The 24,169-nt window shown below is 45.5% G+C and overlaps 1 protein-coding gene across 1 annotated transcript in view; it reads right to left on the reverse strand.

The window, feature by feature from the left end:
* TPH1 (tryptophan hydroxylase 1) overlaps window positions 1–10,818 on the reverse strand; it is a 42,184-nt gene extending 31,366 nt beyond the window's left edge. Inside the window, exons 1-2 of the mRNA XM_063946334.1 lie at window positions 10,669–10,818; window positions 2,103–2,240 (exon numbers count right to left, since the gene is read on the reverse strand). Of these exons, the coding sequence (XP_063802404.1) occupies window positions 2,103–2,240; window positions 10,669–10,758 (228 nt within the window). The 5' untranslated portion in view covers window positions 10,759–10,818. The remainder of the gene's footprint in view (window positions 1–2,102; window positions 2,241–10,668) is intronic.
* Between the last annotated feature and the right edge of the window lie 13,351 nt (window positions 10,819–24,169).

Consider the following 24,169-nt stretch of genomic DNA (forward strand, 5'->3'; position numbering starts at 1 on the left):
GCTAGTGTGTGTGTGTGTGTGTGTGTGTGTGTGTGTGTGTGTGTGTATATATATATATATATATATATATATACACATACATACATATCTACACATATATAGGGTTCACTATGGTATGCCGGCGGACAGGCGCCCGGCGACCAGCATACCGGTGCCGGGAGCCCGACCGCCGGCTTACCGACAGTGTGGCGAGCGCAAATGAGCCCCTTGCGGCCTCGCTGCGCTCGCCACGGGCACGGTGGCGCGCTATGCGCACCACGCTATTTTATTCTCCCTCCAGGGGGGTCGTGGACCCCCACGAGGGAGAACAATTGTCGGTATGCCGGCGCCGGTATACTGTGCGCCGGGATCCCGTCAGTCGGCATACTGAAGACCACCCCATATATATATACCGTGTGTGTATATATATATATATATATATGTATACACACATACACATACATATATATATATACACATACATATACACATAGCATATTAAACATGCATATATATATATATGTATATACACACACACATACAGTACACGTGTATATATACACATGTATATATATCATATGTGTGTGTGTGTTTATATGTATGTATGTATATACATGTGTATATATGTATGCACATGGATATATATGTACTATAATTAAAATAAAGTAAACTTTTATTGCACGTACAAGTGCCACCAGGAAGACAGCAGGCTGCAGAGGACGCTAGACAGCCATTAATAATACTCATGCAGCTACAAAAAAAAAAAAAAAAAAGTTTTTTTTTTTTTTTTTAGTGGAGGGGGGTTTCTGGGTGCTCGGAACCCCCCCCTGGTAGCGCCACTGGGTGAGAGAAGGAGCTGGCTGGTGCTGGTGAGACAGAAGGGGTTGGCTGAAGTGGCACTGGGGGGCTGGAAAGAAACTGCAGGGGTGGAGCTGTAGAAACATGGGGGAATGAGGCTGAACAGACACAAGGGGGATGAGGCCAGGGCCGTCTTTTCGTATGGGCTCAATGGGCTCTTGCCCAAGGGCCCCAGGAGTATAAGGGCCATAGGCTGATAGCTGAGGGTCCCCTCTTTCCAGGGGTACCAGATTTTTGAAAATTGGCCCTGGGGAACCGGAGATATCCGACTTGAAAGCAGTGGTCCCCATCCAAGCCGGTTAATTGCTCTTCCCAGCCAGATATCTTGGGTTCTGTCTGACTTAGAGTTTTTCTGAGGATATAATTCAAAATCTGGGACTCTCCCCTTTCAGTGGACACTGGCAGCTTGTCTCTACTATGCCCAGAACCAGAGATATCAGCCTTCCAGCAGCTGGTCCCTGCTCCAGCTCCACACGCCTAATATGCAGTTTTATATTGTCATTGGTGAATTGCTCTGGCTCCTGAACTCTGATCCCAATGTCCCCAGAACCTCCTGAAAGGTGGGACTCTCTAGTTTTTTTTATCCCATTTAAAGCTAAGAAACATATTTTCAGACACTTGAGATATCTGCAGTCAAGCAATCTGCCCTCCCACCGGAAAATTATAAATATTAAGCCCACTTCACTATCCACTCCTCTCCTGCGTATTAAACACCCCCTACCACCCTGGAAGTCATGTACCGGGGCTTCTTCATTCAGCCCAATGCCCCCTTGTACAGTTTAGCCCCATCTGTTCAGTAAAGGAGTAATTAGCAGAAATTACTGCTCCAGGTCCTACATGCTGTGCGAAAGATAGAACACCCCCTACCGCCCGCGGGACATCAAACCTGCCACTGATAGCATCCCCCAGCCCTTCCTCTGAAGGATGGGTAGGGGGCCCAGCGCATTGCTGTGTCCAGGGGCCTACACTACTGTTGAGACAGCACTGGATGCGGCTGAAGAGAACTGGGGGAAGAGTTGATCCAAACTGGCATATTACTTTCTCCTTTCCCCCTCAGCTGTGCTACTGCACATGCTCAAATGTCTATATTGCATCTGGGCACCTGGTATGGACTTGCGCCCCTGTGTAGGTGCATGTCTAGGAGGCAGAGTTGGTGTGTACTGGGAGTACTAGGCAGATGGGAAAACAAGATTTCAGCATCCCCTGGTATGAGCGCTATGTCCTGGACCTGGGCCGTAAGCCTGAGCCGGCAATATTTGCTGTACCTGGAAAACTTTCAGCACTTTCACGAGTCCATCAACTTCATTTTTCAGAGACACAATGACGGACGCGCGTCCCCTCTCCGCAACGCATTCATTGTTCTCCTTATTGTCTTCAATCTTCATATAATTTGACTTAATTAACTGAAAGACACAAAAAGGTAAAACCAGCTGTGAAACCTTTGACAATCTAAACCAAGAGCTGAGATGATACATCAGCCATCTGTGATCCCGGACACACGTGACCCTTATTGACTAGTCACACCTGATGAGAGAATCTAAACAGAGCAAACGGCAGCAGTAACAAGACATTTAACTCCATGGGGAGAAATTTATAAAGACCCGTTTTTCAAAGCCACCGCGTCTTCTTAGGCTACGGCTGCTGGGTTTAAACAGGCAATAATATTAAATATGAAATACTCCTTGTTCTGCAATTTATATTATCGCCCTTCTGAATCTAGCGGTACGGTTGCAGCACATGCGCAGTCTGCTGATAATCGCTCCGTTGCGAAAATATTGGCATTGCGTACAAACATGGATTTGGCCCTGAATCTGATGACGAAACAGTGGCTTCACAAACCACCGTTTAGTAAATTTAGCCCCATGTCTGTCTTATATATTTTTAGTTTCTGAGAAATGTTGCCAAGATGAATACATACTTGTATCAAGAGCTTACAATCAAGTTTGTCTATGTGTAGCCTGTAATCATCAATAATAGTATACTCTGACATATACGTTAATGGCAAATACTCATCTATGATTGCAGAAATTAGATGTGGAACAGCGCTATATATATATATATATATATATATATATATATATACATACACATAGACCAGGTCTTATAGGCTTCTTAGCCCAAGAAGCTCCTTCATCAGTCAGCACCTGGGTGCTGGGTTTAAAGCAGAGTCTCTCCCATGAGTCAGGGCTCCTGACGGCAGTTAGTGTCCAGGTGATAGGTCTGCTAGGGACAGTGGGATCCGGAGGGCTGGGCCACTAGTGTCAGGATGCCGGGACCGGAAGGGTTCCTTATTAAGTAAGAGGGAGTGAGGCAGGGCCTAACCTCCCTGGTAGTTTATACTAAAGACAGTCATCTTTGTTTTATGTGTATCTTTGTCTTTGAGCTACCTGAATAAAAGGTATTTGTAGTTTTTGCACAAGCCTGGAGTTGGTTGTTGGTGGAATTTTTGTAGCAGAGCGCATTCTAGCAAGACTCCTGTTACAATATATATATATATATATATATATATATATACACACACCAGAACGTGTGCACCAATATGTGATTCCTAGAGACAAGTGGTTGCTGCTAATGCATTACATGCAGTCTCATAGATCCTAGAGAACAGGTGTGACCCAATGCAGACAGTGACCGTGAGTGGCCGGAGGGAGTTGCAGGCACAGCCTGCTCTTCAGTGACCTTCTTAGGCTGTCTGGAGACCAGATCCCACGTAATCCTCAGCAAACCTTAAGCAGCCGGATGATAGAATGTAACAGGGTTGGGAGACTGTGGGCTGAGACAGACTGTACTAGGCGATGAGTGCTCCCACTTTGATGGTGGATGTCATGGGATTAATGACTGGTTTATAGGAAAGCTATAGAAACTGCAGGATACAGCTCCTCAGTAATGTGGGGACACCCGTCCAGCGTTCACTGTGCTTAGTCCAAAAAAAATACCTACTATTTGCAGGTAAGAAATGCAGTAAGACAGCTCTAGAAATCTGTCCCAACTAGCTTTGTCCATGATTGCAGAAAAAATCTTAGCCCCCCTTTCCACCCCAGAATGCTTCTTGCTTGGATTTGCAGTCCCCCAAAACTTGGACGAAAACAGCATGCCTACCACCGATACGTCCACCTGAACTTAGAGGATATGCAAGAATAAAAATGTCAGGGTAAAGTTTGCAAATTCAGGAGGCATCTCAAGCACTGGGGTACACCGCCGGGGGGGGGGGGGGGGGGGGGAGGTACACCGCCGGGGGTTGGGGGTGGGGGGATTTGGTGGAGGGGATAGGTACACCGCCGGGGGGTAAAGTGCAGCCACTTACTCATCAGGCTGCACATATCTCTGACATTGAGCCAACATGTCTTTACACTCGGTGGTCACGTGGTTTGTCCAAGCTGATAGCTGTCTGAGACCCCAATCATACAGTGCATCTGGAAAGTATTCACAGCGCTTCACTTTTTCCACATTTTGTTATGTTACAGCCTTATTACAAAATGGAATAAATTAATTTTTCCCTGAAAATTCTACACACAATACCCCATAATGACAACGTGAAAAAAGTGGGGTTTTTTTTTTTTTTTCTAATTTATTAAAAATAAAAAACTAAGGGGGTAATTCAGACCTGACCGCTGCTGTGCGTTTTCACACAGCGGGCGATCAGATCTGAACTGCGTATGCAACACAATGCGCCGATGCGTCGGATGACTGCAATGGGCCTCGGTGCCTAGCGACGGGATGGTGCAAAAAAGCGATGGCAGGAGCATAAGCTAGGTGATTGACAGGAAGAAGCCGTCTGTGTGTGGTAACTGAGCGTTTTCCGGGAGTGTCCAGAAAAATGCAGACGGGATCAGTCATTTTCAGGGAGGGTGTTTGACGTCAGCTCCGGCCCCCATCAGCTTGAAACAAACGCAGCAGCTGAGGAAGTCCTGGGCTGATGTTTGTGCAGCTCTGCTACAAAAGCGTTCGCAAACCAGCACAGCGAATTATCCCTCCCCCTGTAGGCAGCGACTATCTGATCGCAGGCCTGCAAAAAATCGCACCCTAGCGATCAGGTCTGAATTACCCCCTAAGAAATCACATGTACATAAGTATTCACAGCATTTGCTCACTACTTTGTTGATGCACCTTTGGCAGAAATTACAGCCTCAAGTCTTTTTGAATATGATGCCGCACACCTATCTTCTGGCAGTTTCGCCCATTCCACTTTGCGGCACCTCTCAAGCTCCATCAGGTTGGATGGGAAGCGTTGGTGCTCAGCCATTTTCAGATCTCCCCAGAGATGTTCAATCGGATTTAAGTCTGGGCTCTGGCTGGGCCACTCAGACATTCACAGAGTTGTCCTGAAGCCACCCCTTTGATATCTTGGCTGTGGGCTTAGGGTCGTTGTCCTGCTGAAAGATGAACCATCGCCCCAGTCTGAGGTCAAGAGCGCTCTGGAGCAGGTTTTCATCCAGGAGGTCTCTGTACATTGCTGCATTCATCTTTCCCCCTATCCTGACTAGTCTCCCAGTTCCTGCCACTAAAAAACATCCCCACAGCATGATGCTGCCACCACCAAGCTTCACTGTAGGGATGGTATTAGCCTGGTGATGAGTGGTGCCTCGTTTTCGCCAAACGTGATGCCTGGCATTCACACCAAAGAGTTCAATCTTTGTCTCATCAGACCAGAGAATTTTGTTTCTCATGGTCTGTGAGTCCTTCAGGTGCATTTTGGCAAACTCCAGGCGGGCTGCCATGTGCTTTTTTACTAAGGAGTGGCTTCCGTCTGGCCACTCTACCATACAGGCCTGATTGGTGGATTGCTGCAGAGATGGTTGTCCTTCTGGAGGGTTCTCTTCTCTACATAGAAGAATGCTGTAGCTATGACAGAGTGACGATCGGGTTCTTGATAACCTCCCTGACTAGGGCCCTTCTCCCCCGATTGCTCTGTTTAGACGGCCGGCCAGCTCTAGGTTCCGAACTTCTTCCATTTACGGTTGATGGAGGCCACGGTGCTCATTGGGACCTTCCAAGCAGCAGATATTTTTCTGCACCCTTCCCCAGATTTATGCCTCGAGACAATTCTGTCTCGGAGGTCTACAGACCATTCCTTTGGCTTCATGCTTGGTTTGTGCTCAGACATGCACTGTCAAGTGTGGGACCTTATATAGACAGGTGTGTGCCTTTCCAAATCATGTCCAATCAACTGAGTTTACAAAAGGTGGACTCCAATTAAGCTGTAGGAACATCTCAAGAATGATCAGTGGAAACAGGATGCACCTGATAATAAGAAGATTCAAAGAACTTATATGGCGCCAATTCAGATTGAGAGCAGCAAACCCCGTTTGCACCAATGCTATTCCCCTATACCAGAGTGAAAATGTGGATGTGTATGGAATAGGTACAACAGGGTGCGCTAAATCTGTGAATGTCAGTTGCACGTTTAAGCCCTTTAACGTGAAGAAGAAATTTAAAACAATACTTCCCTTAATACTTCATATATGCATCCACTCTTAATTAAGTTCCATATGCAAGGAAACAGAAAAATAGCATATAGGGGGTCATTCTGAGTTGATCGCAGCAGCAAGAAAGTCAGCAATTGGGCAAGACCATGTGCACTGCAGGTGTGGCAGATATAACATTTGCAGAGAGAGTTAGATTTGGATGGGTTATTTTATTTCTGTGCAGGGTAAATACTGGCTGCTTTATTTTTACACTGCAAATTAGATTGCAGATTAAACACACCAAACCCAAATCTAACTCTCTCTGCACATGTTATATCTGCCTCCCCTGCAGTGCACATGGTTTTGCCCAACTGCTACCAAAATTCCTGCTACGATCAACTTGGAATTACCCCCATAGTGTAGTATATTTGTATAGGGAAAATTTAACACAGTCGTCTGGTCAGCCTTTTCCCTTGGTCAAGCTTGGTAGGTGCTCCACTCTCCTGCTGAGTACAAGGACTTCCACACAGGATCACTTCTCTCTGAGACTGTGTCGTGGATGAGGGAACCAGGTTCCGGAGCCAGTTGCCCTAAGGTTACATCTTAAACGCCCACTAACACTTTGTTTCTGGTAATCCTCCACCCTATTATCCTCCATTTGGAACTTTGAGACAAAGACGTGTTTTAATGTGTGAAATTTGTTTTATCTGTATTTAATTTCTGTATTAAATTTTCCCTATACAAATATACTACACTATATGCTATTTTTCTGTTTCCTTGCATATGGAACTTAATTAAGAGAGGATGCACCTGAGCCAATTTTTAGCTTCATGGTAGGGGCTGTGAATACTTATGTACATGTGATTTATTAGTTGTTTATTTTTAATAAATTTTCAAAAATCTCAAAACAACTTTTTTTCGTTGTCATTATGGGGTATTGTGTGTAGAATTTTGAGGGAAAAAATTAATTTATTCCATTTTGGAATAAGGCTGTAACAACAAATTGTGGAAAAAGTAAAGCGCTGTGAATACTTTCCGGATGCACTGTAAATCAGTAAAAGTGGTATTGGTTCCAATCACTCTGGGAAACAGTTGTCGAGGACGGAATCGTGGGGCATACAGTCGGAGAAATACTCTTTATTAATGTACAAGAACGAGGAATAATGTCAGCTGCAGCATAAGACATTCACTCCCCTCCACACAGTTCACACAAAGCTTATGGGCCCTACACATTTACCGATTACACTGAGCGATATGAACGATCTCGTTCATTAATGAACGAGATATCGTTCATATCTTTCAGTGTGAAGGCACCAACGATGAATGATGTGCGGCCCCGCGCTCGTTCGACGTTGGTGCTGGCTCGTTTAAACATGCGGGCCAATATGGACAATCTCGTCCATATTAGCATGCAGTGCTATGGGGCCGGGTGACGGGGGGGTGAAGAAACTTGTTATAGGATGTTTTATACATTCTATACTGTAGACCAGCGGTGGGGAACCTTTTTCCTGCCAAGGACCATTTGGATTTTTTCGACATCATTCACGGGCCATTTTTTAAGCGCAATGTGCACGCTCTCCTAGGAAAGTAGGCGTGGCCTTAAAAATAATGGCCACAGTAATAGCTGCTCACACACACTGCCCCCAGTAATGACAGACACACATAATGCCCCAGTATATACACTCACACCACTGGTCCAGGTCCTGAATCCGCAGCACAGCCGGCCGGACAGGTGGTTCTCATTTAAGTGCAATGGGCTGCGGCTAGCAGAGGCCGCCGCAGCCATGTCTTTGTGGTCGCCGGCTCCCCAGTTAGAGGGGAAGCCGGAGGGACGGCAGTAGCAGCGTCGGCTGGTGGTAGCTACAGCTGCCACACGGACAGTGCAACCCGGCTCCCTGGTTAGTGGAGGGGCTGGCGGGGCAGCGGCGGCTAGTGGCAGCTACAACCACTGCAGCAGTGGAGGGCGGTGCTCTGTGGCAGTCAGTCTTCCCAGATAGCGGGGAAGTAGGACCGGCGGCGCACACAGAGTTGTCTGCCGCGCACTACATCATGGGAGATGTAGTTTTCTCACACTGTACATTGAATACAGTGCACAGTATATATATATATATATATATATATATACTACATCTCCCAGGAAGCTGCGCGCCGCAAATAGCTTTACACCCGGCAGCTGCCTCCGGGCTGGTCAACATGCCTGTCCAGGCCAGTACCCCAACCCTCCTTTAGACCATCTATAGGGTTAATTATTAATATTGTAATGTGTATGTATATACAGAGCCGGCCCTAACCAATATGATGCCCTAGGCAAGATTTTGGCTGGTGCCCCCTAGCACCACCGCTAGTTCCGCCTCTGACCTTGCACCTCTTTCCCAGCACCATCACCCCTCATCCATAGCAGTCCTTATTTTGGTATTTGTACCCCCTATATTTTAAATAGGAACAGTTCGCATATTTGGTGCACAGCCCAAAAAGTGGTGTGTTTTTGCTGGCAAGGGTCATGGCCACACAATAGTAACCCCAATTCCAATTACGCCACACACTACTGCAACTTTATTCACATTTGAACATGTGATAGTGTCCATAATTCATATTACATCCCACAGTAGTATCACTTTACCTTATAAACGTTATTCCTCACAGTAGAGCTCCTTATTCACATTATATCACACTGAATTGCTCCTTATTCACATTAGATGACACAGTAGTGCCCTTTCTATACGCAACGCCACATAGTAGAGCACCTTATACACATAATGCCGCACAGTAATGCCCCTTACACATATGAGACACATTATTAATGTACTTATAAACATAATGCACCTTACACATTATGACAACCTTTATTAATGCCCTTTTACACATAATGTCCCTTACACATATGCTTCACAATATTAATGCCCTTATACACATAATGACACACACAGTGCCCCTACACATTTGCTGCACATTATTAGTGCCCCTATACACATAATGACACACATACAGTAGTACCCTGTCACACATATGCCGCACATTATTAATGCCCTTATACACATAATGACACACATAGTGCCCCTTACACATATGTTGCACATTATTAATGCATTTTTACATGACACACATAATGCTCCTTACACATATTCTGAACACTACTGCACAACCAACCCACTCACATGCACACAGCACTCACACTGCCACTAACACTGTGACCTCTGCCTCTGCTTGGATACAGATGTGTCCTCACAAATCTTCCCTCAATGCTAACATCGGGCACCTTTTATGAAAATGCATCTTATTTGCATTGCTATGTGGCTAGGATGCACAAGCAGTTTCAGCCTATGCCTATGTACTGTGTGAGATTGTGGCTGTATCTGCATATGAAATGCTACACACAGAATATAGGCATGCCGCATATCATTTTAATCAGTAGAAGCTGCTGATGCCCCTAGACATATCAAATGCCCTAGGCAATTGCCTAGTTTGCCTATGCATATGACCGGCTCTGTGTATATATATATATATATATATATATATGTGTGTGTGTGTGTGTTCAGGGTCTGTGTAGGTTCGTCTACCTCTCCACCAGACTCCAGCACTTGCTCTAATGTTCTGCAGAGCAGGAAACTGTGGATTCTATTAGGAAACCCCCCTCTAGAGATCCTGCGTTTGCCCCCTGACTATTCTGGTAATAAAGATTGCAGGAAATTAATTTGTACCTGCTAATGAAACCGTGTTATTATGGATTTACTGTATACCCATCACTGGGTCTATAAGGACATCTAAAAATGCCTAATATGCAATAATAAAAAATTATTTTCTAAAAAAAAACAAACATATAATAAAATTATTTTTTTAGTGCTAAATAAACAACCTAACACTGTTATCCCAAATTCCAGTTAATTCAGTAGTTCTACCAATTGGGTCTTTGATGCTTTTTGGTTTATTCCCCAAGATCACTCACCAGGAAATTCATATAATCAGCCGTTTATTTCACGCCAAAATATTTGCGCTGTCACTCTTCCTGAGGATGTCGTGACGTCTGTCAGCAACAACTCGTAGTAACAAATAATCATGAGCTTGTTGCATTATCTGAACGGTATACACGTATTACAGCTATATACTGCACTGTACACATCAGGCGTGATAGCATGTTCTGCTCGGTATTTCATACTTATAGAATGGATTTCTGCTCCTTATTGCAGCCGTTTCCTTGTGTAGTTTCAAAACTAAATAAAAACATTCAATTTTTTTATTTCATAAAAATTACTTTCTAGCCCCAATTAAATTAGCTTTGAATTGTTTTTGTTATTTAAGGACCTATCATTTATTCTACTGACTGAGACATATATTAAGAATGTCTACCAATTGGGGTCAACACGTTTGTTGAAAATCTACTTACTGAATAAGATAAAATGATAATATATAATAATAATATCCCTCTTACCTCGTTATTTATCTGGTTTTCATCGACATTTATGTTCATGGAGTCAAAAGACTTTACTCGCCGCGGCCTCTCTGTTTTGCGGGAGTACATGCCTCTGTATGCGCTGAGGAGAGAGTAAGCTCTTGAGGTTGGTCCTGGGCAGAGGCTCTGGCTGCTGACTGTCACCGGCTGCTGCTACAGCTATTTATACTGAGCAGGGGGTGTGACTCTCATAATCTCTCCCAAAAGTCCATGGAAAAATGGGAGAGATCAACGACAAAGGTGACATTAGCAGCATCTCATTAGCATTCATTTGGGGGTGAGGGAAGACACGTAAGATGACGCACTCTGGGTCCCACAGTAAGGAAAGATCTGTGACCGTGAGATCTAATATTAGGATAGGTATGGAATACATTATGTTACAGAGAGATATGAGATGGATAGGAGATAGATAGACAGATAGATATAGCTGCTGATAGATACATAGATATAGCTGCTGTTAGATAGATAGAAGATAGATAGATAGATACTTAGAGATATTATATAGCTGCTGATAGATAGATAGATAGATAGATAGATATAGCTGCTGATAGATAGATAGATAGATAGATAGATAGATAGATAGATAGATAGATAGATATAGCTGCTGATAGATAGATAGATAGATATAGCTGCTGATAGATAGATAGATAGATAGATAGATAGATAGATAGATAGATAGATATAGCTGCTGATAGATAGATAGATAGATAGATATAGCTGCTGATAGATAGATATATAGATATATAGATAGATAGATAGATATAGCTGCTGATAGATAGATAGATAGATAGATATAGCTGCTGATAGATAGATAGATAGACAGATAGATATAGCTGCTGATAGATACATAGATATAGCTGCTGTTAGATAGATAGAAGATAGATAGATATATAGATACTTAGAGATATTATATAGCTGCTGATAGATAGATAGATAGATAGATAGACAGATAGATATAGGATAGATAGATAGATAGATAGATACTTAGAGATATGTTATAGCTGCTGATAGATAGATATGATATAGATGTTGTTACATAGATAGACAGACAGACAGACAGATAGATAGACAGATAGATGATATAGCTTCTGATAGACAGACAGATAGATAGAGATATTATATAGCTGCTGATAGATAAATATGATATAGATGTTGTACATAGATAGATAGATAGATAGATAGATAGATAGATAGATAGATAGATAGATAGATAGATAGAGATATGATATAGCTTCTGATAGATAGATAGATAGATAGATAGAGATATTATATAGCTGCTGATAGATAGATATAGATAGATAGATAGATAGATAGATAGATAGATAGATAGAGATATGATATAGCTGCTGGTAGATAGAGATATGATATAGCTTCTGATAGATAGATAGATAGATAGATAGATTATATAGCTGCTGATAGATAGATATATGATATAGCTGCTGCTAGATAGATAGATAGATAGATAGATAGATAGATAGATAGAGATATGATATAGCTGCTGATAGATAGATAGATATATGATATAGCTTCTGATAGATAGATAGATAGATAGAGATATTATATAGCTGCTGATAGATAGATAGATAGATAGAGATATGATATAGCTGCTGATAGATAGATAGATAGATGATATAGCTTCTGATAGATAGATAGATAGAGATATTATATAGCTGCTGATAGAGATATGATATAGCTGCTGATAGATAGATAGATAGATAGATAGATAGAGATATTATATAGCTGCTGATAGATAGATAGATAGAGATATGATATAGCTGCTGATAGATAGATAGAGATATGATATAGCTGCTGATAGATAGATAGATAGATAGATAGATAGATAGATAGATAGAGATATGATATAGCTGCTGATAGATAGATAGAGATATGATATAGCTGCTGATAGATAGATAGATAGAGATATTATATAGCTGCTGATAGATAGATAGATAGATAGAGATATGATATAGCTGCTGATAGACAGATAGAGATATTATATAGCTGCTGATAGATAGATAGATAGATAGATAGATAGAGATATGATATAGCTGCTGATAGATAGATAGATAGAGATATTATATAGCTGCTGATAGATAGATAGATAGATATATGATATAGCTGCTGATAGATAGATAGAGATATGATGTAGCTGCTGATAGATAGATAGATAGAGATATGATATAGCTGCTGATAGATAGATAGATATAGATAGATATACCTGCTGATATATATAGATATATATATAGATATATATATATAGATATAGCTGTAGACAGATAGATAGATAGATAGATAGATAGATAGAGTACCAGCTAATCAGCGCCTGACTGACATTTTCAAACACAGCCTGTAACATGACAGTCGGGAGCTGATTTGCTGGTACTTTATCTCCATCCAGTTTATCTCTCTCCAGGGCTTAGTACATCGGCCCCATAGAGAGATGTGTGGTACAGAGATGCATACATGATAGATATCTATGGAAACAATATATGAGCAACAGATAGATACATTGAGGGTTAGTCAGAGTGGTTAGCAAACCAAAAAAGCACACTAATGGGCAAAACCATGTGCAGTGCAGGTGGGGCAGATGTAACATGTGCAGAGAGAGATAGATTTGGGTGTGGTGTGTTCAAAATGAAATCTAAATTGCAGTGTAAAAATAAAGCAGCCAGTATTTACCCTGCACAGAAACAATATTTTTTTTTGGAAGTTATACAAAACTTTCTTGGTAACAAAAAGGTGGAAAACTATGAGGTTTTGGCTTTCCGCGATCTTGGGTGCAACATGAGTATAAAGACACATTTTCTGTACAGTCACCGCTATCAATCTGGGGCACTTAGTGATGAATAATTAGAGTGCTTCCATCAACACCTGCAGACGATGGGACAGCGTTATCAGGGGTGATGGGACAATAATATGACGGCAGACTACTGCTGGGGCAGGAAACGAGACCTGTGCAAGTACACAAACACAAGAGCTACTGCGGAGGCGGTTTATTCTGATTGCATGATATAGATGGAGCCACATTTATCTTGGCTTCTCTGCTGCACCTAGACACACCATGGTTTATTAGCATAAGCCTTTCATCTATTGTTCTCAGCTGCAATACAATACAGAGAGAACAACACAGCGGGGGATTAAATAATTACAGCAGGGGATTAAGACCGACTGCCCTGCCTCAATTAATCCTATTAAAGGTCATGATAAAGATGGCTCCATCTGTACATAGAATGATTGTTGGTATCGGGGGTGGTGCTGTTGGCCCTGTCTCCGATGGTGGGTGCTTCTTGTCTGCTTTGTTGCTGTTTGGTGGGTGGCCTATCCTCCGGTTTGCTGGGCTGCTTTTTGCCTTCTGTGGGCAGATCTCAATGACATTACATGGTATTTGGGGTCTGAGATCTGGAGGAGGTTTCTTCTGGGGATTTAGAACAGGGGCCACCCCATCACAGCAGCAGGCTACTAGCCCACTATGCACTATTAGGCTTCGGGAAGCTTTGGTACTTGGGAGACCACTCTGCTAAAATTCCCCATCACAGAACAAGCTAAATGCTGCAAGGATAAAATGTGTTTATTCTGATTTCAGCAAAGGGATCATCAGAAATAAAGAGGCATAAACTGTCTGAAGAAGTAGTCAGTGGTCCCGTGAAACGCGTAACAAACTTTATGCAGGTTATCACATGCTGCACCAGATGACCAAGACACACTAAAAAGCATCTAAAATTAATCACACATTTTTAAAATGCCCCAAGTACCCTGCCATTATATTCAGATTCCTTATCCCCTCCCCCCCACACACACGTTACCTGTGAAATCCCACACTGAGCACTGGCTTTCTGTATATCAGCGTTATGCATAATCACTGTCTGATGCGGCAATCACTAGGTGCACTTTGTATATATAGAGAATAATAGTAGCTACTAACCGCTGTCACTTATCTCATAATTGCCCTATTGCCTCTTGTCTGCAACTCTTTCTCTCCATGTGAGTTTCCCAGTCTATCCAGCCCTCTTATCTCATGCTGACCACATTTCTCCACAACGTCACCACTTATAGGGGGTCATTCCAAGTTGATCGCTCGCTAGCAGTTTTTAGCAGCCGTGCAAACGCTATGCCGCCGCCCACTGGGAGTGTATTTTAGCTTAGCAGAAGTGCGAACGAAAGGATCGCAGAGCGGCGGCAAAGTTCTTTTGTGCAGTTAGAGTAGCTCAAAACCTACTCAGCACTTGCGATCACTTCAGACCATTCAGTTCCTGTTTTGACGTCGCAAACACGCCCTGCGTTCGCCCAGCCACGCCTGCGTTTTTACTGGCACACCTGCATTTTTCCAAACACTCCCTGAAAACGGTCAGTTGACACCTAGAAACGCCCTCTTCCTGTCAATCACTCTGCGGCCAGCAGTGCGACTGAAAAGCTTCGCTAGACCCTGTGTGAAACGACATCGTTCGTTGTAATAGTACGCCGCGCTTGCGCATTGCGCCGCATATGCATGTGCAGAACTGCCGTGTTTTTTTTTTGCCTCATCGCTGCACAGCGAATGAATGCCGCTAGCGATCAACTCGGAATGACCATCATTGCCTCTTGTGTTTCCTGTCCTGTTGCATCCTCAGATCAGCTACCTTGTTGCTTACTGGCATGTTCTTTTACCTCATTCTTCTCCTTATACTGCTGGTGTCCTTACAGCTTTGTCTTCTTATATCTACATTTTCATTAAATTCCTTCTAAATACACAGCTTTAATACACTGCATATTCCCCATCCCTTGGTCTAACAATCGCCCTTCTATTCTTTGTTACTGGTCCTTCCCCCCTTACTCTACTACCTGTATGGACTGACGGAGAGCTGATGCACAGAGAATGCTTGTTTTAAGAATTCTTTCCTGGGGCCCGGGACTCCAGTCCCTGCAGACCCCCCCTGGTGGCTGCCTTGATTTCTGCTGCCGCATGTGGCCCATGAATGAGCCCCTGGAGGAAAGGGTGAGGCTCTGTACAGCTGCACAGATGACAAGATGATCAGAATACAGGGAGCTGTCCACCAAGGAGGTGCTGAAATGTCTCCTAGTGGAAGCCTAGTGGCAGAGTCCGCGGAATAGAGCAGACACTGGGATAAGAGTTTCCTAAATGAGAGGAGGAAGATGAATACTCTACTACTGGGGTTATTCATTTACATGTTGTCATTAGATTTTTCTGTTACGTTGCCGATTGAAAAATTAAATGAAAATAGCAGCGTTCAAAGAAAGTGACCCGCTGGCGTTGGTGATCGTATGGCTGTGATGACCTGAATAGTCCCAACACGCCTCATACTGCAGCCACAGCTATTATTTATTTATTAACAGTTTCTTATATAGCGCAGCAAATTCCGTTGCGCTCTACAATTGGACAATTGTATCACATTAACCCATTAACTACTGTATCACATTAACCTGGTGAATCATTATGGCTCAACCTATCACCGTCCCAGCGCTGGAGATACATTATAATTATTTTTTAGATTAGTAGATGGGGCTAGATTAATCTAAGATACAATTTACAATTCTTGTACTGTATAAACAGAAGGAAAGTCACGCAGCATTGCGGTGGGGGATAGGCAGAAGAGGCAGCTGTCTTGGGTGCAATAAGGCTTGGAATGACATTTTTGGGCATCCTGTGCCACCACCAGTGGATGCTTTGTACTATGAGCTATACTCAATGCGCTCTCTGCTTCACCCTCCCCCTGGAGGGCACTCAAGCCATTATAAGTAATCGCCCCAGTTGGCGGGTAGCTGGGGCCATTCCATCGGCTTACTAGCAGCTGCTCAGAGGGTCTTACAGATGCTCCCTCGGTACTAGGGGAGAAGGCATAGCATCTCTCCCCACACAGTGCGGGAGCCATGAGCCAAAGGAGGGCGCAGGCTGCAGCCGAGCGCAGGTTTGGCTGGTGCCGCCTTCAAGATGTATTGTTCTGTGTAGCTGCACCAGCCGCACACCCCTCCTTACGGCCCTGCCTGTCGCTGCATTCCCCTGGTGGTCCCTTCATGCCCATCATAGCATGCCGGAACCGGCGATCCCTTACCGGGTCCGGCAGCACTGGTTGGCAGGATTGGCAGCAGAGTCTCTGAGCTCAGAGCAGTGCCAGAGTCTAGGCTCCCAACCTTGCTACAGCGTTATAGCCTTGTGTTAATCTGTGATCTTCCGGTGAGGTCACGTTCCGGATTCCTGCCTACCTTGATCCGTTCCCTGCTCCATTTCTGGTACCTGCCTTCCTGTACTCCATCCCTTGTTCCTGAAGGCCAGCTTTGATGCAGTCTGCCATCCCAGTGTCAGTAAGTCTATCAGCATATTATCAGTGTCCGCTGCTGTGCTTACCAGCCTCCGTACCTGGGACCTAGACCGAGGACTGGGACCTATGGGTTGGGTGCACTGAAGCCTAAACCTCCTTGCGGAGGTCTCCTGGTGAACACCACCGGCACTTTAGACCCCGCGTCTCTGTTCAGGGTCTCCACCAATCCCAAGGTACGGGTTAGCACCCATGTTGGTGAGAGTTCCAGTCCGACACTTGTCACCCCCCCAGTCCGACACTTGTCACCCTCCAAGTAAGTGAGACTGTGTATGCTAGCATACTGCCCCTTTCTGAACGCCATCCAACATTACACCCTTACACTCCACCCAAGGGGCATCATCAGGGAGGGAAGTGGAGAAGTTGCCCATAGCAACCAGTCAGCTTGTATAATTTTATAGAATGCACCTGATAAATGCCACCTAGAAGCGGATAGGTTGCTATGGGCAACTTCTCTAATTGCCCACTTCTCCACACTTTAAGGAGCGAAGGGGTCTATGTGCTAAGCCCTGGAGAGAGATAAAGTATCAGCCAATCAGCTCTTAACTGCCATTTTTTCAAACACAGCCTGTAACATTGCAGTTAGGAGCTGATTGGCTGGTACTTTATCTCCTGCCAAGGCTTAGTAAGTAGACCCATCATTAGCTTTGCCCCCAAGGTTCCAGATCTGACGCTGTGTGTTCTGGGGGAGACAGAGACTATGCTGCTAGAACTTACAGACCTGTACATGAGACCAATTACAGACAGCAGGGATAATAGGAGACACGCCCCTATAAGTGCGGAGGGCCCTGCTCAGGGGATAGGAGATGAGAAGGACTAAGCACAACACACAGGCCTAGGGCTCAGGTCAGTTTCTCAGCCACTTCTACTGAGCAGGGAAAATGATAATAAGAGTTTAGATAAGAAATCCCTACACAGACAGGATTACAGCGGCCTAAGGATAAGTCTCCTGAGTGCTACTTGCATTCATCTTAAGACACTTCCAGCTCTCCTGTTGGGCAGCTCATGTAACTGATAATCCTTTTGTTGACACAAGAGCGACAGAGAGCAACAACATTATAGATATGACGGCTCATTTATGTAGCGCCAGCAGATTACGGAGCGTTGAACAGAGATTACTGAATCATTCTCATCAGTCTCTGACACTTCGGAGTATATAAACTAAGCTATTTACTAACAGACCCGATATTATCCCTGAAATATAACATTCCTTATCACCGTTAGCTATTTATTATGCGGCGCTCCTCTTGGAGCCATTGAGCGACACATGGGCTTGTCTAGCTACTGGAGAGGGATCCTAGAGGATGGGTGTGGTATAATAGACAGACAGTGTCTAGTTAGACAGTCCATAGATAGACACCATATGTTAGACAGACATTAGGTCGACAGGGTCAAATGGTCGACAGGGTCAAAAGGTAGACAGTACAAAAAGTCGACAGGGTCAAAAGGTCGATGGGGTCAAAATGTCGACATGAAAATGGTCGACATAAATAAAGTAGACCCCATGTTTTTTGCATTTTTGTGGTTTGTGTGGATAGTTTTGTCATTTGGGACCCCCAATTGTAGAAAGGCATACCCTCACTGCGCTCGCCACAAGGTTTATAAGCAACTCTATGCCGACATGGATAGAGAAGGTATGAAATAGTCCAAAAACATGTTACATTTAAAAAAAAAAACATTTGTCTATCTTTTTTATGTCTACCATTTTCATGTCGTCCTTTTGACCCTGTCGACCTAATGTCTGTCTAACATATGGTGTCTAGCTATTGACTGTCTAACTAGACACTGTCTATCTATCAACCGGATACCCTAAAGGACCCCTCTCTGAAATAAAAATGCTAAATTACAGCCCACAAACCACAATGGCTAATACCATCTTTAGCCACTGAGCTGCTACACTGACCACTACCCCTGTGCCACTAGATGATACCACCAGCACTGTGCCACTAGATGATACCACCGGCACTGTGCCGCTAGATGAGACCACCGGCACTGTGCCGCTAGATGAGACCACCGGCACTGTGCCGCTAGATGAGACCACCGGCACTGTGCCGCTAGATGAGACCACCGGCACTGTGCCGCTAGATGAGACCACCGGCACTGTGCGGCTAGATACCACCGGCACTGTGCCGCTAGATGAGACCACCAGCACTGTGCCGCTAGATGAGACCACCAGCACTGTGCCACTAGATGAGACCACCAGCACTGTGCCACTAGATGAGACCTTCAGCACTGTGCCACTAGATGAGACCACCGGCACTGTGCCACTAGATGATACCACCGGCACTGTGCCGCTAGATGATACCACCAGCACTGTGCCACTAGATGAGACCTTCAGCACTGTGCCACTAGATGAGACCTTCAGCACTGTGCCACTAGCTGATACCACCGGCACTGTGCCACTAGATGATACCACCGGCACTGTGCCACTAGATGAGACCTTCAGCACTGTGCCACTAGATGAGACCACCGGCACTGTGCCACTAGATGAGACCACCGGCACTGTGCCGCTAGATGAGACCACCGGCACTGTGCCGCTAGATGAGACCACCGGCACTGTGCCGCTAGATGAGACCACCGGCACTGTGCCGCTAGATGATACCACCGGCACTGTGCCGCTAGATGATACCACCGGCACTGTGCCACAAGATGAGACCTTCAGCACTGTGCCGCTAGATGAAACCACCAGTACTGTGCCGCTAGATAAGACCACCAGCACTGTGCCGCTAGATGAGACCACCAGCACTGTGCCGCTAGATGAGACCACCAGCACTGTGCCGCTAGATGAGACCACCAGCACTGTGCCGCTAGATGAGACCACCAGCACTGTGCCGCTAGATGATACCACCAGCACTGTGCCGCTAGATGATACCACCAGCACTGTGCCGCTAGATGATACCACCGGCACTGTGCCACTAGATGATACCACCAGCACTGTGCCACTAGATGAGACCTTCAGCACTGTGCCACTAGATGAGACCACCAGCACTGTGCCACTAGATGAGACCACCAGCACTGTGCCACTAGATGAGACCACCAGCACTGTGCCACTAGATGAGACCACCAGCACTGTGCCATTAGATGAGATCACCAGCACTGTGCCATTAGATGATACCACCAGCACTGTGCCACTAGATGAGATCACCAGCACTGTGCCACTAGATGAGATCACCAGCACTGTGCCTTCTCACCTTCTATCCCCAGAGCAGGGCCCTCTGAACTAATTGTGCAACATACACATGTGGCTGAAAACATGATCCTACCAGCAAGACTCTGACAGAGAGAGAAGGATAACTGTAGGAAAAGAGGGGACGGGGAAACAAGGGGCAATGGAGAGACTCTGTGCCTGTGGATATCATTATTACTACATATCATTACCCGGGGCGCACTGTGGTGACCCCAATTCTTTTTTAAGATGTCTTGAAAATTAATATAAGAAAATGTTGACAGTTCAAATGATCAGCGCAGTTTTCTAAGCGCCCATCCCCCACACTGCCCAGATTCTGCCGACCTCAGAGCCAGGTGCTGACATAAAGTTACGCTGCCTATAGAGATATATCAGAGTCCGGGACCAATATACAGTTTATGAGCAGCGTAATAGGTGAGCGATTCCCGCAGCATAAGGGTAAACGTGTAATACAAATGAGCAGTAATTGTCCAATGGATATTTTGGGAATAAAGTAAAACTATTAAATGCTACAGAGACCAGTTTGGGAAGAATAATGCATTTAATAACAGTAGATGGATTGTAATCATTCCCTTTAAATGTGCAGAAGCAGAAGCTGCAGAAAGACAATGAGCCTCACTGTTATATCCACGGTGCAGAGGTTACTGCACCAGGTGATGTGGGGATCACTGGGCCAGCACTTGGGAATTACTGGCTTCCTACTGTGCCGGGCACACAGATCACACTGTATAACATCAATGGCAGGGTGCCGCGTCCCTCTGTCCTAATTAGCTGTGATATACAGCAGCTATTATTCCGCACTTGTCACATGGGCTCTTCAAAGACAGAAGCTCTTTAATAAGTCCCTATATGTACCTACTGCCGCACAGCAGCTCCTGCATCAGTGACACAATTAGAATTTTTGTAACATTTTTTCCCCCTTGAGCATCATTCACTTTCACTTACCCCATTAATTGACAATGGCCCTCATTCCGAGTTGATCGGTCGCAAGGCGAATTTAGCAGAGTTACACACGCTAAGCCGCCGCCTACTGGGAGTGAATCTTAGCTTCTTAAAATTGCGACAGATGTATTCGCAATATTGCGATTACTAACTACTTAGCAGTTTCAGAGTAGCTCCAGACTTACTCTGCCTGTGCGATCATTTCAGTGCTTGTCGTTCCTGGTTGACGTCACAAACACACCCAGCGTTCGCCCAGACACTCCCACCGTTTCCCCGGCCACTCCTGCGTTTTTTCCGGAAACGGTAGCGTTTTCAGCCACACGCCCCTGAAACGCCGTGTTTCCGCCCAGTAACACCCATTTCCTGTCAATCACATTACGATCGCCGGAGCGATGAAAAAGCCGTGAGTAAAATTACTTTCTTCATAGTAAAGTTACTTGGCGCAGTCGCAGTGCGAACATTGCGCATGCGTACTAAGCGGATTTTCACTGCGATGCGATGAAAAATACCGAGCGAACAACTCGGAATGAGGGCCCATGACCGAGATCTTTGATATCAGACCTGACCAGGATGTCATTCACTGAAGAGATATGATTACTTATAAGAGACAATGTGTACCATAGGCATGACTGGGCATTAATAATACACACCCTTCCTAATGCAGCACACACCTCCTGTAATGCAGCACACGCCCCCTGTAATTCAGCACACGCCCCCTGTAATGCAGCAAACGCCCCCTGCAATGCAGCACACGCCTCCTGTAATGCAGCACACGCCCCCTGTAATACAGCATATACTCCCTATAAAACAGCACACACTCCACCTGTAATGCAGCACACGCCCCCTGTAATACAGCATATACTCCCTATAAAACAGCACACACTCCACCTGTAATGCAGCACACGCCCCCTGTAATGCAGCAAATGCCCCCTATAATGCAGCACATGCCCCCTGTAATGCAGCACACGCCCCCTGTAATGCAGCACACACCTCCTGTAATGCAGCACACGCCCCCTGCAATGCAGCACATGCCCCCTGCAATGCAGCGCATGCCTCCTGTAATGCAGCACACGCCTCCTGTAGTGCAGCACACACCCCCTGTAATGCAGCACACACCTCCTGTAATGCAGCACACACTCCCTGTAGTGCAGCACACACCCCCTGTAATGCAGCACACACTCCCTGTAGTGCAGCACACACCCCCTGTAATGCAGCACACACCTCCTGTAATGCAGCACACGCCCCCTGCAATGCAGCACACGCTCCCTGTAGTGCAGCACACGCTCCCTGTAGTGCAGCACACACCCCCTGTAATGCAGCACACACCTCCTGTAATGCAGCACACACTCCCTGTAGTGCAGCACACACCCCCTGTAATGCAGCACACACCTCCTGTAATGCAGCACACACTCCCTGTAGTGCAGCACACACACCCTGTAATGCAGCACACACCTCCTGTAATGCAGCGCATGCCTCCTGTAATGCAGCACACACCTCCTGTAATGCAGCACACGCTCCCTGTAGTGCAGCACACACCCCCTGTAATGCAGCACACACCTCCTGTAATGCAGCACACACTCCCTGTAGTGCAGCACACACCCCCTGTAGTGCAGCACACACCTCCTGTAATGCAGCACATGCCCCCTGCAATGCAGCACATGCCCCCTGTAATGCAGCACACGCCCCCTGTAATGTAGCACACACCTCCTGTAATGCAGCACACGCTCCCTGTAGTGCAGCACACACCCCCTGTAACACCACCCAATGGACACTGTGGCCTGCAGGCGGGAAGACGGGACAATGCCAGAAAATTGTGACTGTCCTGCCATGCTTTGGACAGTTGGGGGGAGGGGTGGTTGGGGGGTATGTAACTGGGTTACAAAGCATTATTTATATACTTTATTTCACTCCACTTAGGTAGGTTGATTTTTTTTTACTTGAAACTCGAGGTGTGTGGTTTCATCCCCCAGTGAAGACTGCAAAAACCATGCTGTGCGCACTGAACTTTGGACCCTCTCCAAAAGGAGAAGGGCCCCGTTACTCCCCAACCCCTCAGAGCCAGAAGGATCTTTGGGTCCCCCCTCGCCGGAGCTCAACGGGACTACTTGCATCCCCGACCCCTGGAGCAAAAAGGCTTGGGGTTGCCCCTTTCTCCCCCGGGGTTGGCCGAAGCTTCCCCCTGGGGAACAAAATCTTCGGATATACCCTGAAGGAGAGCCTCAGCAACTAGGGAAGAGGGTGGCCCACAAGGGTTTCACCAATACCCCCATAAAAACAGGGGGGACACACACTGGTGAGGTGAGGTGCAACGTGCAAAAAAAATACACGTGACAAATAAATAAGCCTCAGCCAGAAGGCCGGGGGAAATGAAAAAATATCCTTGCCCTGGCCAAAAGGCCGTGGCTAAAGAAAAATGGTGCTTCCTGAAAGGTGAAGGTCTCAGTGCTCGTGCCTTACTAGTGCAAGGTGTGGCCCATCACTAGTGCATTTTCAGGCACCTCTGGCTCAGGAGGCACCGCGGGCATATAACACCTCGTGCTACTGGCCCATCAGCCAGAGGATCAAATGTTTCTCCATTCTCCACCAGGGGATTCCTCAAACCCCTAGCAAAGGAACAGACACTACACTTGCTCTCCGCCAAAAGGTCTCCAGCATTTAACTAGCTAAATGTGTGCTCTCAGATAACACAGCAGTCTGGGTCCTGCTCACACCAGGTAATAACATGGAAGATTATTCACTGTTTGGATAAGATTTATGAGCCGCTGTATTCATTAGTTCTTGTCTATAACATGACGATTGCACATGATATCCTGAGAATTCTATTACCTGGAACCATGAAACATGTTACTGCAAACATTAATTCCCCTTTCCTTCCTTCCACGACTTCTTAGTCACTGACACTTCCTGTAAATGAGGAGATACACTCAGCAGGCATCCTAGTAGTTTATAGAGGAACATATTCCTGTCACTGTAGCTTTGTGCAATGGGAAAAAAATAACTTTTTTACATGGATCATTATCTGATGTCTGATAGGTCAAAT

Source organism: Pseudophryne corroboree, chromosome 11, assembly GCF_028390025.1.
Source record: "Pseudophryne corroboree isolate aPseCor3 chromosome 11, aPseCor3.hap2, whole genome shotgun sequence".
In the NCBI taxonomy this organism is placed as follows: Eukaryota; Metazoa; Chordata; class Amphibia; order Anura; family Myobatrachidae; genus Pseudophryne; species Pseudophryne corroboree.